This window comes from Scomber japonicus, chromosome 16, assembly GCF_027409825.1.
Source record: "Scomber japonicus isolate fScoJap1 chromosome 16, fScoJap1.pri, whole genome shotgun sequence".
NCBI classification, from domain to species: Eukaryota; Metazoa; Chordata; class Actinopteri; order Scombriformes; family Scombridae; genus Scomber; species Scomber japonicus.
In genome coordinates this window covers 27324530-27341613 of record NC_070593.1, presented here as the reverse complement: position 1 = coordinate 27341613, position 17084 = coordinate 27324530, and the positions used below count along the sequence as shown (strand labels likewise).

The 17084-nt window shown below is 38.9% G+C and overlaps 1 protein-coding gene across 1 annotated transcript; it reads left to right on the top strand.

Annotated features, from left to right (window-relative positions):
• The first annotated feature begins 1817 nt into the window (after positions 1-1817).
• Positions 1818-16345, top strand: vrk1 (VRK serine/threonine kinase 1). The gene is made up of 12 exons (XM_053335366.1): positions 1818-1881; positions 2362-2521; positions 3052-3107; positions 5721-5790; positions 6440-6527; positions 7355-7463; positions 8169-8261; positions 8964-9096; positions 9926-10105; positions 11613-11782; positions 15434-15530; positions 15991-16345. The coding sequence occupies exons 2-12, from the start codon at positions 2362-2364 to the stop codon at positions 16176-16178; spliced, it is 1344 nt and encodes a 447-aa protein (XP_053191341.1). The 5' UTR covers positions 1818-1881; the 3' UTR covers positions 16179-16345.
• The last annotated feature ends 739 nt before the right edge of the window (positions 16346-17084 follow it).

Genomic DNA, 17084 nt, shown 5'->3' with positions numbered 1-17084 from the left:
GGTAGAGGATCTTTATGTCATGGTGTTGTTGTTATTGCCCCAAAAAACTCAGAAATACAAAAAATATCTCTTGTTTTTTTACTGGGTGAGACCATTTAATGGTCTAAACATTGGGAAATTGGGAAATAGTTTGTATTTTGTATGCAGACATCTGTGAGATCACAAATACCTTAAAAGATGTTTTCTGCTGCCTGACAGGGAAGAAAAATAGAAAATTTGCAAGTTTGATAGTTTGATAGTTCCCCTAAGGTTTGCATTGGGGACAGTGTGTGACAGAATCACAGAATACTGTATGGAGTTCTGAGGTCACAGAACAGCGTTATAGCTGCATCCTGAGCGTTAATTAATTCTACATTTTTGCTCCTTTATATCATTTTTTGACACACCAAAGAAAAGAACCTGAGGCTACAATCACTTTTATGAAAAATGCATAAAGTATAAAGCATAAGTCAACAACAAGAGATGTGAGCGATGCAAAATCCACACAAAGTGGACTCTTGAATGTTAAAAAGCATCGAGCAGCAAGACCCAGGTGATAACAAATAAATTAGATGCATTAGTGTGGCCTTATCAGTTTTACAGTGAAGATGTTGTTTTGGTGAAAGAATGCAGGTAAGTCTCATTAAATAGTCAGCGTTTCTTGTTTGCATTTTTCCCATTTTTCATGTAAAATCCTTAGGGACTGTTACAGCTATACATGTGTCATTTCATAGTGGCTGAGAAAATGTAAAACTAAACACTATCTTAGTTTAGTATGGCAGCATTTGCTAATTAGCACCTAATAAAGTACAGTAGAACAACAGGTTCAAAGTTATTTCAGTCTCAAAAAAATAAATATGTGATGGACCGACTGACATAATTGTAAATACTGTAAGTTAAAATCAGTAACCTGCACCCTTTTTAGCCTAGTTTGTACTGTTTTACAAAATATGAAATACAGAATATGAAATACAAACTTTTTGGTAAAATCATGTTTAACTGCCATCTCACTGATGTGTACTATATAATCTATGTAGTTTTCATTTTCAACTCAACAAAAAACAAAACAGAACAAACAAACAAAAAAATCTAAATCATAACATTTTGAGGGAGGCAAAATCAGATTTTTACAAAAAATAAAACACACGTGCAGCTTTAAACACAAATAAACACAGTTTCTGCCTAAAGTTCTTGCCTTCATTTTCAGAAGCAACTTAATTGATGAATATAATATTCAAAGATGGATTAACAACAGGACAAAATTAATCCGGGTGGGCTTGAAGGCTCCAGGTTAACTGTGAGGAAACTACTTGGTGGTGTTTAAATAAGTGAAAGTTTGTTTCTTAATACTAAATACACTCTTAAAGCAGGGGATTGCATTATTGTATCAATTATTTCAGTACATTTTGTGCTTACACTGTGCATTTTCTAATTAATTAAATTACCACAAAGTAAAAACTAATCACTATGTAACATACACAATGAACAGAGGATATGAGAAACAGAAGTGGGGGCCTGCAGTTTATTTTGTCCTGGGGGCCAATAGTGATGGGGTGATAGTCAGGCCCTGATAACTGTAATACAAACTGCTTTCTTATAAGCAAAGTTTAATTCATATTTGCTCAGCTACAGTATGAACAAAATGAACCGTATGAACAGAATTATATGAATACACTGATACAGTGTAAACACTTGTAACACTATTAACAGTATGAAGCATGGCTTTGCTCCTCTGTGTGTGCTCCGTGACGTTTACACATGATATCTGCCGTAATCTACGCAGTGTAACTGACCAATAGAATACCAAAGCATCGTTACGTCACTTCCTAGTAGTTTTGCGGGAAGTTTGGTCCTCGCAGTCAACAACACTCCTTACAGACAACGTTCAACAACAAAGTCCAGGTGTGTACTCATTTTACACTTTAATAAAATGTGCTAGCATCGGTTGTACTGACAGTATCGCATATAATCGCTACCTCCTCTTGTTGAACGTCGTCACACGTCTGTTAACGTCATTTAGCGATGCTATCTTGTAGCATGTTAGCTATCCGGCGTTTATTTAAGCGTAACTTTTGATGTTACGGCTCGTCTTTTAACGTAGCGTTTGTAGACTGTCTCTACTGTTTCGTTGCTTTAGGCGCTATTCACCGTTATATTTAATAGGAAGCTGACAGTGAATAGTACAGACAAAAGCTATGTTAACTCATTTTATTTTTAACTGCGACATAATAAGCACTGTTTGGTCTGTTTACAGTGTATAGGTTAACGTAGTATACATTTTACATTTTACATTTGGAACTAACGTCATTGACTGCATACAAAGTGAAACTAATCATACGTGTAGTAAGTTAGCATCAGCTGCTAAATACAACGTCATTTCAGATGCCTCCTAAAGCTAAGGCGGCAGGGAAAGCAAGAGCTCCAGCTAAGAGGAAGCTAGCAGAGGAGTTTCCACCTGGAGAAGTCCTCACAGACACCGGGAAGAAGTCGTGGAAGCTGGGGGCTCCTGTCGGACAAGGGGGCTTTGGACTCATATATTTGGGTAAGAGGAAATGGGGGGTGCTTCATGAGCCAGTTTAAAACGTCATATACACAACCCCAAACACATCTGTATATATATTTACTCTCACTGGCCTCTTTATTAGGTACACCTGTGCAATCTAATGCAATCCAATACAACAGCTCTGATATACTTTCTTTATTATTGAGGTCATAGTGAGTGATGGTGGTGTCTTAGGGTAAATTATATTGAAAGGTGTTCCTAATATTTTGTTCACTCTATTAACATACATGAGGGGGGCAAAATATTGGGAACACCATTCAATATAATGCACTCCAATTCGCTACCACCATTTAGTACAACCTCAGTAATACACATTAAGTAGAATTATTATCACTTTTGACAATATTAACAAACACTATAAACGTATAAACTTCAAAATGTAGAATTTATAACAGAGCTGTTGAATTGGATTTAAATTAAACTGCACAGATGTACCTTAAATAATGACAGTGACACTGATCTTAAAGCTACTATCAAATATTAAAATGATTCCTTTTCTTGCTCCTCAGCTGATGTCAATTCTGAAAAACCTGTAGGTGCCGATGCTCGCTATGTCATCAAAGTGGTAAGACTCTAAAACTATTGGCAATCGTAATTTACATTGTTTACCTGTTTTCTTTTATACATGAAGTGGGTGTACACACCTAATAAGCAACATTCTCCCCTTTAACATTCATTCAGCCTGCCTCCTTCAGTGCAGCACAGTTTATTAGTTACATATTGCTTTTGCACTAGTTTCTGTTTAGTTTTTATGAAGTCAATGGATCAGTGTTTCGCTTACTTTTTTTTTTTATTAAGATAATGAATGAAACTACTCCAGTTTACACCAGTATGTTACCAGTCATAGAGGGGGTTTCCACTGGTCACACCAAGCACAGTGATAGACAAAACATAAAAGAAAGAAAGAAATTGATACACAGCTAAAAAAAACAAAGTAAAATGAATACATTCATAATTATATGTATGAACATGGACAGTAGTAATAAATATACACTTGGATGATATCGTGTTACCTTCTGAAAGATAGAACAGGAGAAGAGAAGAAAGTAAATGTACTGATATATACATACATGTATTCATACATATATTAAAATGCAGTAAGTTGATTTGATATCAGAAAGTAATCAGTTCCAAACTGAATGTCATGGCAATAGCAAAGAAAATAATAGTCTCATTCAAATGTCATATATCAGCTAACTCCAGACCTCATTAACACAGAAATGGCTTGTCTATCTTTTGGTATTACTTTTATAAATGTTTATAAATGACCTACCTGATGATAAAGCCTTCTGCTATGTTAAAAATAATACCATTTCATTTGTGAAAGACATCAGGGTCCTCGCTTTAGGAGCATAGATATTACAAAGATTCATGTGAAGATGAATATTTAAATACGTCTTCAATAAAATAAACACACATTTGCTTGAATAAGAATTGTGCACAATGTTTCCCACTCAGACTATTTTCCACTTCATTGTTTCTAATTCTGTTAAATGGCTTTCTTGTTTAAAGGCTATATCCACATTCCTTCCTTTTTAAATATGCCAGATGAAACCATTTCTATTACATCTAACTACTGTCAGTATCTCAGTATCATAGGGAGGTTTTATTATATCAGTCAGCATGTAGTTTACAAGAAAGAAATGGAAGGAAAATGCAACAAACAAAAAAACACATATCCTTCCTTCCCACCTAAAGTGAAGACATATCCCAACATTCCTTACATTGCTTGCAGGCAGTAGTCACATGAGCACTACCCTTAATCCCTTTATCCCAGTGTTCACAGAGATCTGACTGCTGGTCTACCTCAGTCATCTCTTCATTCATTTACTGAGCATATTTCATGGTACCATTCCTGTCCTCATTCATATAATAATGTCTTTAGTCTAAATTCTAGGAATTAAATCTAAATCTGTCCAGCACAGAATGTTTTCTCTCTCACTATGCCTCAAGAACTTTAGGAGAATGTGTCTAGGACAGTCTCCTTGGTGGACAGTGGTTACATGGTGTGGTCTACTTGCAGCAGAGCATCATCTCCAAATTTAACACCTCTTTGATGATGTGTTGGGTTTTGTCTTCAAGATTCAGGATTTCCTCTTTTCCTAAAAGTCCTACTGGTATAATGTTGAGTCGACTCTCCCAGGTCATGAGAGCTTCCACCTGATTGATTACATTCTCCTGGTGCTTCTTGTTGCTAACTATCTGTTGTTTCACAGAGATGTTTTCATGTCAGAAATATCTGAGCCTTATTAGTCCGCTGTTTAATATCTGCAACTGACTGGTATATGTCAGTGTTGGCGTTCTTCACTTCTCATATTTCTGATTATAAAACTTCCTGACCTTCTTTACCTGTGCCATCAGAGCAGAGAGAGATTGTTGTATCCATGCTGGTTGTATCTGGTTTACATTGACCTGTCTGTGAGTGTTACTTTCTTTGACATCTCCCTTTGTAACTTTTCTTCTTTTTTGGCTTGACCAACACAGTTCATTCTGATCTACTGTTACAGCATATATTAGAGGATTAATGTGGGATATCGGCACACTCAGGTAGTCATTAATCCTAGCAGCGGTCTTACGAGACTCCTGAAGGAAACTCCCATGCCTTTTGGTCATGTACTGCTCTCCCTCTGCTTGTTGTTAACAGATGTTTCAGCTGGTTGTAATAACTGGAGCACTACCATTAACTGAAAATGGCCTCATTCACCAGTAACAGTGGGTTATCTATGAATCCCAGTTGTCTCTGATGAACATTTGTAAAACTACCCAGAAAGTAACTCAGGACTTTTCATCAGAGAAGCAAGTAACAAAAAAAAATTACAATTTAATATAGTGATTGATGATGGATCACATAAAGTAGTCATTTTAAAATACCAATGTGTCAGATTTAGTGGTATCAGTGGTGAGGTAACTGAACCCCCCTCCTCTCACCCTCCCTTTACAATCAATCAATCAATCAATCAATCAATCAATCAATCAATCAGTCTTCATTTATATATCACCAAATCACAAATAAGTTATCTCAAGGCTCTTTACACATAGAACAGGTCTAGACCATACTGTTTAATTTACTGTTCCCCTAGGAGCAGCACAGGAAGAAACTTCAAGCTTTACTCAGACTTGAAGTTTTAAAAGCAGTTTATTTGAATGTAGACTGTAACTGTGCTTGTTTTCTCTACAGGAGCCCAGTGAGAATGGACCACTGTTCTCTGAGCTCAAGTTCTACATGAGAGCTGCCAAAGCTGATCTGAGTAAGCCACTTTACTGGTCCCTATAAACACACCTAAACACACACACACACACACACACACACACACACATATACACATACACATACACATACACACACCTAGAAGTATGTCAGTAAGCCAGAGTTAGTCTTGTGATGATCATACAACATAGTCTCTGAGCAGCAGGGCAAACAAATAAAAGAAAGGCAACTTTCTTAATTAAAAAAGACAATCTTGTAGTGGAGGCACGAACGGGCCCTGCAGAGGAAGGGAGGCTTTTGGTGGCAGCTCTATTGGCCCCCAGGCCACAGCTTTGCATTTTATATAATAACAATCCAAATGTCAATCTCCCCTGACAATTAACTGTTATATTACTAAGGAACCAAAGGCTCATATTTTATTCATGGTGGAATCTCACGTTGTTGGTAAATATTTGTCCCAGCAGCAGATTAGCTTGCGGCCGTGGTGCCCGGTCCCCCCCACTCACCCCCCCCCTACGGAATTATACTCTTATTACTTTGAGCATCACAGCCATCACCCACTTCCAACCAGCAGCAGTTAGCAGCATGCTCACAGGAAGTTACAGTCACCAAACTGTCTCTGATTTACATGCTGTGCCTTTTTGGAAGCACCTTTTAAAAATGTTGTGATAAGTTTCCTCTGTGTGCAGTTGAGGGCTGGATGAAGTCTCACAAGCTGAAGAATCTGGGAGTCCCCAGGTACTGGGGCTCAGGTCTGCATGAGAAAGGAGGGAAAAGGTAAGAAGTGAATACAGGCCCAAATAAACATCATCAACAACACTTTACTAATACACTCCACTACATGAACAGACTTTAATAATAGACCAGTAGTATTTGGTTTAGCCTTTGTATATGTTAGTTTAGGTATGTAAGTTTTAATGTTGTATGTTTCATAATAAGAGAGCCACACATCAAGCTCTTATGGGTTTCATGTGTTATGTCTATTTCTTGTGTTGTGTTTTTTTGTGCAATAAATTCAAATTAAATTAAAGATTAAGTACAAAATGCTCATAAACTGAAGATAATTAAAATAGAATTTGGGTTTAACCATAAATGTACAACCAAGATTTCACATGTCTCAGAGCCTGAAATTAATTTTTCAAATTTTGGGGAAATTTCCCCCTTAAATACTTCACATGGGGGGTATTTTATTTTGTAGGGGGACTGCAGATCTTACCATGTCCTGTTCTTACCTCTCCTCCTGTTTAAGATATACTCTGAACTCTATTATATAGATCAGAGAAGGAGTCAATCTTCTACAAATGTAACAATTTTTTCTGTATATTTCATGTTGTATTTTGCATCTTGTAATTAATAAAAAAATAAAAATAAAAAAAAGATATTAGCTCGGTCATGTTAAAAGCAAGTGTTTCATCCAGGAGTAATGTAACTGGGTTAAACATCACACACACACACACACACACACACACACACACCAGAGAACAATGTGACAGGAATGTTTGTGTAATTCCAGGATTTTTAACAGCAGATGAAAGAGAGCATGTGTGTTTTAGTGACATCACTGTTTTATTTAACATTTAACAAGGAGTTGTTGTGTGTTCCAGGTATAGGTTCATGGTGATTGACAGACTGGGCACAGACCTGCAGAAGAAGTTTGAAGAATGTGGAAAGAAGTTCCCCAGAAAACTAGTCCTGCAGCTCGGCCTCCGACTGGTTGGTTATTTCATGATCAGACGCTTTTATTTTGTTGACATGTTTCCATTCAAGTGAATAAATAACAGGTGGATGGAATCACAGGAATGTATGGAAGGAAGTATGTGAAGGAAAGAGGAGCTGGTTCTAAAATCATTTCAGCTCACTTACAGAGAAAACTGAAGGAGAGTTCGTCTGTAGCTTTATGATCTTTGATTAAGAAGTCTTTATAGTGTTTTTATTCTATTTTCACATTATGTTATTATCATTCTATCAATTTTATCTGTTTTATTTCTGTTTCTTTTTTTTCATTTTTTAACCTAATTTTAGTTGAGCTTTAAACTTTTCTTTTCTTTCACTACTAAAGTTTTGTCTTTAATCTATTTTAACCTAATTTTTACTCTTAACTTTTAATAAGCTTTTTATCTTATTCTCTCCTACTTTTACTTTATTTTCTCTTAATTATTTAATTATAAATCCTTAATTTATGTATTTATTTATTTTACATTTTTCTCTGTCTACACTTGTTCTGTTGTATTATCAGCTTGTCAATTAGCTGTGAAGCACTTTGAAAATATAAATATAAATAAAGTTTGATTGGATTCATGACGGGCAGCAGGAAGAAGGGAAGTCAGGTGACCTCTCATCTCATTGGCTGCAGTTTTGGCACATAAGAAAAATGAAAGGGACACATTTAGATGTAACACTGTTTCCTCTTTGTGTCAGCTGGACACCCTGGAGTACATCCACGACCACGAGTACGTCCACGCCGACATTAAAGCGTCCAACCTCATGTTGAGCCACAGCGATCCCAACCGGGTCAGTATCAGTCGCATCATCACTTCTACAATTTCTGCATTTTTCTGCATTTTTCTCCTTTTTTTCATTCTTTTATTGAGACACTGAGGTGCTGCTGTGACCTCGCCATCATTCCTTGAAAGCAGAGAGATGATTGTGTTTTTTTTTTTTTTTGATCATAACACACTTGTGCTGCTTCATTAGATTCAATTAAGGCCCGGAGAGGGGGGGAGCGTGTGTGTGTATGTTAGATGGCAGCAACAAAGAGCTTTTTTTTTCCTAGCAAACAGGGGTGGGGGGCAGGGGCAAATATTTAATTTGAAGATTAATAATGTATCATTGGTGGTGTTATTAAAGAGCTATTTATAAATGACAATTTAAAAAGGGGCCCCTCAGGATTAGAATATTAAGGTAGGCTTGTTGTTTTTATGGCTGCGCTATTTTGACGCTTTCCCTGGAGTTAGTTTTTATAATGCTGCTTTATTAAAAGCCGTTAAGCAGCTGTAGTATATAGGAGCATAACACACATCAAATATAATCGTAATAAAGATTAAAATTACAGTTTGAGGAATCAGCTCTGTTTGTCTGTATTGCATTAACACGCTTTTATTTTGGAGATCCAGGAAAAATGTCATGTGTGTGTTGTAGAAAGATTAAAACATGGCCTTGTTGGTCTGTGCATGTGCGTGTGCATGCTTGAACTGCTGTGTGTGTCACCTGTAGGTTTACTTAGTAGATTATGGGCTGGCATATAGGTACTCTCCTGACGGGGTCCACAAAGAGTACAAAGAAGACCCCAAGAGATGTCACGACGGCACCATCGAGTTCACCAGCATCGACGCTCACAAAGGAGCAGGTACATGTGACATCATACATGTGACATCACACAGCTCAGATCTATGATGCTAAAAATACTGTTAACCCCCCTGTCGTCCTCCCGGGTCAAATTGACCCCCTCTGTTTTGACTGTTCCTTCCTTCCTTCCTTCCGTCTGTCCTTCCTTCCTCCCTCCTTCTCTCTTTCCTCCACCCCCCTTGCTTCCTTCCTTCTTTCATCCCCCTATCTTCCTCCCTTCCTTCCTTCCGTCCGTCCGTCCTTTTTTCCTCCATCCTTCATTCCCTCCTTTCCTCCCTCCCTCCCTTCCTCCGTTCCTTCTTTCTTCCTTCCTCCCTTTTTCCTTCCTTCCTCCCTCCCTCCTTTCCTTCCTTCTGCCTCCCTTCCTCCCTCCTTTCCTTCCTTCCTTCTTCTTTCCTTCCTTCCTTCCTTCCTTCCTCCCTCCCTCCTTTCTTTCCTTCTGCCTCCCTTCCTCCCTCCTTTCCTTCCTTCTTTCCTTCTTCCTCCCTTCCTTCCTTCTTCCTCCCTTCCTCCTTCCTTCCTTCCTTCCTCCGTCCCCTCCTTGACTCAAGGACAACAGGAGGATTAATGAGCGATGACACTGTTCCTTTTTTAATTCTGCCTTATAAATTTGTTTAGGAATGTTTACACTGATTGCAAAGTTCTCCCGTCACATTTTTACATGTACACTGTATCATGTGACTTAAACAATGGTTAAGAAGATTTGAACCAGTTTATCATATTCACATTCAGCCTAGCACTCTATGTAAGTGTCAGTAATTAAACATGTTAGTCTCATGCTTCTGCTGACTGTGTTTCCTGCTGCTGCTGATGTGCTTGTGTGTGTGCAGCTGCATGCAGACGGAGCGACATGGAGATCCTGGGTTACTGCATGCTTCAGTGGCTGTGTGGTCGGCTGCCCTGGGAGGACAAGCTGCAAGACCCCCTCTACGTCAGAGACTCCAAAATCAGGAGTCAAGAAAACATCTCTGAGTTCATGACCAAGTGTTTCTCCTCTCAAGACAGGCCAGGTAACACACACACACACACACACACACACACACACACACACACACACACACACACACACACTCTTATATATGCATCTGTTGTTAAATGACCATAGAGAGTCTCTTTTTAAGCAGTCGAGGACGATGAATGGCAGAAAGAAAGCAGGTGAGTGTAGAGTTTTCATTGTCAGTAATAGAGATAAAGAAAGCAGAACAAATCCACAAGTATCACCTTTTAGCCTCTGCTTTCTCCAGCTGCTTAATAGCTCCCAGCTGTGTGTGTGTGTGTGTGTGTGTCTGTGTGTGTGTGTGTGTGTGTGTGTGTGTCTGTGTCGCCTCCATGTAACTGATCGCTCATGAGACAACAGCAGCACTTCTTCACAATGAGCCTAAATCAGTGAATTAAGACCAAAAGAACATTGACAAACACAACAAGTGTACAGTTGGCATAGTGGGTGATTAACCTGTAATGAGTATGATTATTGATCAACACACCAAAACTGCTATTACTACCACCAAAGATATGTTCCTTAAAGGAGTCTTATGACCCTGAGAATGTTTAAGTGATGAAAGGAGGGACAAAAGAGATGACAAGAGGACGACTGAAGTATACGCATGAACATTTTTGCAACTCAATCACGATGAACAGAAAACAGGCTTCACTCAGATGAAAGGAAGAAGCTGATCTGGAAGGTAACTGAAAAGTTGCAAGGTTGTTAATGAACAGGAGCACTGTTCTTCTTCCTTATAAAGCTCTTTGTTTATTCCATACACACAACAAGAAATTAGAGTTACATGTGAGATGAAGCTGTTGCTTTAAAGATGGACTGGACCTGGATTTAGGGAAATAAAATACATTGGAATCTGATTTAAAAGAGACAATCTAGATGTAAATGTGTGTTTGATGATTTGAGAAGTTGAGCCAGTGTCTCCATGCTCGTTTCTCATCAGGATTGAGAGAAGAACAAAGTCAGGCTGTAAATGTTGACTTTGATGTTTGTGTGTTTTGCCATTTTAACGTTGGCACTTTGACCTGCAGGCAGCATGTCAGTTCAGAGGCGTCACACCTCCTTCCTTCTGCTCTGAGGAGCACGACCAAACCGTTGTTTACAACTCCGTGTGTGTGTGTGTGTGTGTGTGTGTGTGTGTGTGTGTGTGTGTGTGTGTGTGTGTGTGTGTGTGTGTGTGTGTGTGTGTGTGTGTGTCAAGTCTGAAGAAAGTCACAGCAAACAGAATTAAGCACGACGCAGCGACAAGAGTGGAACATCACAGCAACAACACAGTCTCTGAACAAAGATAGTCAGCAGCACAAGGATGAGACGTTCAAGTCCAGTCAGGGTTATTTAAACAGGCTTTCATCACAGAAACGCATATCAAAACACTTCAGAAGGACGAGCACATCACACACTAAACAAACTATCACAAAGACAAAGTTAAGACTGGATAATCTCCTTGATTTCACTTTCTGCCGCAGCTGATTGTGGCATTGAGGTGAGGAGCTGAGTCTCATTGTGTCTGTGTGTTGTAGATGAGATGCAGAAGTTCATGGAGGAGGTGAAAGCTCTGAGCTACCAAGACAAACCACCGTACGACAAGTTCCGCTCCATCCTGCAGGCCGGACTGAAGAGCATCCAGGCTAAAGACGACAGCAAGCTGGAGTTCACGCTGACCAACGGAGCTGCTTCACCTCCTGCTAAGGTCAGTGTGCTGTCATAAAGTCCTCACTTCATCATGGAGGTGTTACAAAGGTGATCACCATGTGTTTATCTGGGATTAGTCCTTTAACCACATGGATCAGTATGTGACAGACACGTAGCAGCAGATATCTCAGCTCAACAGAAGAGTCATGCTGTTGATAAGTCACATGACATTATGTCATTAGAACAGCAGTGATTATAACACATGACCATATTTACTGGAATAAGACTTTCACAGGTAGAATATTCTGATTGTTATTTAGTCCCAAACAATGAGCGAAAAAGAAAAAAGAGATCATTAAAAAAAAGATAAAATGGAAAGATAAATGACCAAATGTGAAGTTAGGGAAATTGATTGTTATTGTGATTTGTAAAAGGCTTGAGCCCCATTCTTGAAGGTTATGTTATGCACTAATAATAATAATAATAATAATAATAAATATCAATGCGTTACATTTTTTTCTTAAATAGTTTGTACAAAAACCTACTTTTAATTTTGAAGAGATTTGGCATCCATATTTCCTCCTCATTTGAAATGCAGTAGTCCAGAGTTATTCATTTAGAGGGAAAACTGCCAACATTAGTTAAACTCTGATGTTAAACTGATGTTGATTCAGTTGGATGTTCTCTTCTCTGTGTAGAATGATGTACACACACACACTTAGGTTTCACATTGATCTGCTTAAAGTGGAAACTTTTAAATCTTAGTTTAACATGTGATTTGTGACATCACAGCTAGTTTATTTTACACAAGAGGTCTTCTACTTCACTGAAAAGTTCATTCTCAATATGAAGGCTTCAAGTTTCTACACCACACTGATGTAGTGGCATCTGGACAATGATTGGCTCCAAACAATATTTGTATATTGATACATTTGAGTTAGAGAGAAGGGCAATATGTGATGTGTATGGAGTTTAGGTAAGGATAGGAAGCAAAGGATTTCAATTTTTTTTTTGCAGAAATAAACACATGAAGACATACAGGATATCTGAATGTCTTTAAACATCGGACATCAGTAATGGAATATTTAAATATAAAGACTGACAGTGTATCGTCTCCTCCTCTTTCTGCTCACTCTATCTTCAGGTTCTCATCCTCAGGGCAACATGGTCAAACACTCTTCTGATTGTGATGACACATTCTTTTAGTTGTATAAATTGCTAGTCAACAGGAAAGACAGTTGTCATGGTTTATCTATCACAAATCTTTCATCATGTTGCTGTAGTGGGCACATTTATTCTTATGATTCTTTTTCACGTATGACTCCTTCCTCTGTTCCATACAGTGAAATATAACAAGGATGATATCAAATAAGAAAAAAGCTACTGATAACATTACACTATAAACTTTTAACATAAGAAATAAACATGATTGTACATGATGATGATGATGAAATGGGTTTGTATATATTAAGGTGGGGGGGGTGCATTGAGAGGAGTAATGTAAACAACAGTGTCTTGAGGCAAAATAAAGACAGCATTGTAAAAGAGTAATAAAAAGTGTGATGACAGGGTTGGGGGGGGGGGGGGGTGAGAGTGATGGGGGGTGAGATAGATCGCCTGGGGGTAGAAGTTGTTTTTGAGCCTTGTGGTTTGGGTTCAGAGGTTCCTGTAGCGCCTCCTAGAGGACAGAGGGAGAACAGTCCATGGTTGGGCAGGTTAGGGTCTCCAGCCAGCTATTGAGCAGATGCAGAACCACACTGAGATGCAGTTTGTGAGGATGTTGGGTAACAGGCAGCCCCCTCCTCAACCTCCTCAAGAAGTAGAGGCATCATAGAGACTTTTAAACAAGGAGCATGTGGAAGAGATGTGGAGTCTCAGGAATTTAGGACTGGAGACGCACTTCATTTTTACCCAATTGATGTAGATGGAGGAGAGTGTGAAGCTTTTGGTCTCGTTGATATCCACAGTCAGTTCTTTAGAAAATTGAGGCCAAAGTTGTAAATGTCAGCTGCTCCACTTCCTTCCTGTAGTGCGTCTCATCATTGTTGGTGATTGGGCCCACATATGAAACCAGCAGATAACGGAGCATTTAGCCTCTTTCAGCTGTTTTGGTTCAGTTTCACGGCTCTCATCAACCTTGAAGAATTGCGCTTCTACCACAGTAATTACAGCAGCCCAGTCTAAGATAAACAAGCACCTCTTTAGGCTACCATAATTGCTATAATAGCAGGATTTAGTTGGTCATTTTCCCCTTATTTGTACGCTTCTAGTCTGGGTCAGTGGGCTACATAGCTCAATGGTTTCTTTATGAGTCTGTTTATATTGTGTTAAATGGACTTTCTGCCCGGCTCGATCTGCTCTGCACAGTTTTGATGCAGACTCAAAAATTGAATGGTCGCTTTAGTGGGGTGGAGAGTCACTTCTGAGAGGCTTGCACCATGCAGCAGTGGGTTAAAATGTTATCTCCTCCTTCAAAACTCATTTTCTCTTATATATGTACTCTTATACATCATATACAGCTTAAAGACTGAGACTAAAGCTAGAAATAACAGCACAGCTACAGTCTCTAATATTTATCTTATTTACAATAAGTACAATAAGTTCTTTCCTGCTCTCTCGCTCTCTCTCTCTCTCTCTCTCTCTCTCTCTCTCTCTCTCTCTCTCTCTCTCTCTCTCTCTCTCTCTCTCTCTCTCTCTCTCTCTCTCTCTCTCTCTCTCTCTCTCTCCTCTCTCTCTCTGGCTCTCTCCTCTCTCTCTCTGGCTCGCTCTCTCTCTCTCTCTCTCTCTGGCTCTCTCTCTCTCTCTCTCTCTGGCTCTCTCTCTGGCTCTCTCTCTCTGGCTCTTGCTCTTGCTCTGACTCTGTGTGCATATGGAAGGACTCCACCAGGGACGCGGCGTCGCCAGCCAAAGGGTTACCGGGCCCCGGCGCTGCTTATTGTATATAATTATCCCGCCAATCTGTTCACCTCAGCGGGTGCCACATGGTGATCATGAGGTAGCAATTGTCAAAATGGAGGTAAAAAAAAAGGAAAAGCGGGAGGTGGGGAGGGGTGAGTGATAGTTCAGGATGAGAGTGGAGCTTCATTATAGAGGCCCAGGGAGGAGGAGGAGGAGGAGGAGGATGGACCGAGGAGTTGATTGCCTTCACTAAGTGCAGGACTCTTTGGGGGGGGGCACCTTTTCTCCTCTTTCCTCAGAGGATAGCACGCTCACTGTGATTTCTGTAGAGATCATCAGCTGATTACAGAAAAAAACCATCATCTTTGTTGACCTCAGTCTTTAAAATGAGCTTCATGAGCTGAAGAAAAGAAAGCTGAAGTGTTTCTGTTTGCTGCTCTGTGGTCAAAAACAGCAGAAATCATAACAGAGCATTTTTAATGGATTAATATCAGTGAGGTCTGATGGCAGAGCAGTAATTGCATTTACTCAGACTTCACACGTAGGAGGCTGGAAGCTCTGAAACGTTGGGTCACGCCTCACCTCAGCATCCAACGCAGAGCCGTCACAACAAACTCTGCTTCTTGATTTTTACTTAAAAACTTTAAATTGTGTTGTACATTCCAGCCACTGCATTTTGTACTGGTGGCTTCAGTAGAGTTTGATGGTAAGAAATGGGAAGGAAAAGTCAGTGTCAGTCTCTGTGTTAAGAACAACTTGTAGAAACGTTGTTGTGGTTGACCGTGAACTCTTCATTTGCTTCTCCTTCCAGAAGACGACCAAGAGAAGGAAAGTGGCAGATGAAGGAGAAGGCGATGAGGAAATTGATGGAGGTATCATCAAGAAAAAGAGAGTCACAAAGAAGAAAGGTAAGTTTTTCCCTGCTTAAATAAAAACAAAGCCCAGGATATTGCAAGTAGTTGTAGTTTCAATAAATACATGAATAAACATATATCTGCTACAGTCTAGCTACTATTGTGTTAAAACCTCATTTATTAAATGTTTATACTGTGATTATAAATGCTAAATAGAGGAACTTATTGTTACTACTTCCTGTGTGTGTTGAATGTCAGCCTTTTCAATGCTTTCACAATAAAATGTTATTTTAATACAATCTGAAATTATTTAAAATAAGTGAATCTAGATATAAAATGCAAGCTGTCTGTCTGTTATTGATACATATGTCCATGTAGACAGGATGTATCCATATCATGACAGGATGGATTGAACTGTTCTGAGCAGCTTTTGTTTGCAGGCACAGATGCATGAATGTGTTAGAGAAGGGGATGTGCTTACTTTTTGTTTGTGTTGGTTTGTTTTATCATATAGAAACTGAAGGTGTAATCAATGGTGTCAAGAAGAGTCCTAAGAAGGCTCCTAACAAGAGTCCTAAGAAGACTCCTAAAAAGTCCCCTAAACCAAAGGGGCTCAGCACTGGAAAACGGGGTAACCGCAAAACCACACAAGTGGACATGAGCACCCAGACGTCACCTGCCTTCGTCCAGAGATCCAGATAGAAAAGCAGCACCTTATCCTCCAGCTCTCCTTTCACTCCTCCATCCTACTGGTTTTCCTGTGTTTCTTTAAAAAGAACAAAGCCTTTTTTAAGTTTTACATGATGTGATTTTCTTTCTGTTTCTGATACTAACTGATAAATATTGATGTTTATGTTTGTTGTGATTGAAGCCAGATCCATTGTAATAAAGAGGAAATTGTTATTTTTCTGTTTTTTATTTGTCTATATTAAACACTGGATCCATGATATCAAACATGTTGATTTGGACAGTACACCCTCATAATGGTGTAAGGCAAGGCAAGGCATGGCAGTTTTATTTATATAGCACATTTCATACACAATGGCAATTCAATGTGCTTTACATAAAACAGAAAAACATGTAATTTGAGAAACTTAAAACATACAATTAACCCCCACCCCACCCCCATAATAAAAACAAAGTACAGAAAAATAGAAAGACATAAATAAAATGATTGCAGCATAAAATAATAAATTAGCTTTAAAATCATTAAAAGGACATAGAGTGCAAATGAAAGATTAAAATGTAAAGTGCTTTAAAAGAGCTCAATCATAAGCACAGGAGAAGAGAAATGTTTTTAACCTGGATTTAAAAGTGTTCACTGTTGGGGCTGATTTCAGTTCTGCTGGTAGTTTGTTCCAGTTGTGTGCAGCATAACAGCTAAAAGCTGCTTCACCATGTTTAGTTTGAACTCTGGGCTCAACTATCTGATCTGAGTCAGTAGATCTCAGAGCTCTACTGGGTTTATATTCTACTAACATGTCATTCATGTATTCTGGACCTAAACCATTCAGTGATTTGTAGACCAGTAGCAGAACTTTAAAATCTATTCTATAGCTGACTGGGAGCCAGTGTAAAGACTTTAGAACTGACTGGGAGCCAGTGTAA

Excerpts from the sequence above, each read along its gene's own strand:
- vrk1 (XM_053335366.1), top strand. The coding sequence starts at position 2,362 with ATGCCTCCTAAAGCTAAGGCGGCAGGGAAAGCAAGAGCTCCAGCTAAG. Across the intron at positions 5,791-6,439 it reads AGCTGCCAAAGCTGATCTGA|TTGAGGGCTGGATGAAGTCT; the intron begins GTAAGCCACTTT and ends CTCTGTGTGCAG. Across the intron at positions 11,783-15,433 it reads CTGCTTCACCTCCTGCTAAG|AAGACGACCAAGAGAAGGAA; the intron begins GTCAGTGTGCTG and ends TTCTCCTTCCAG.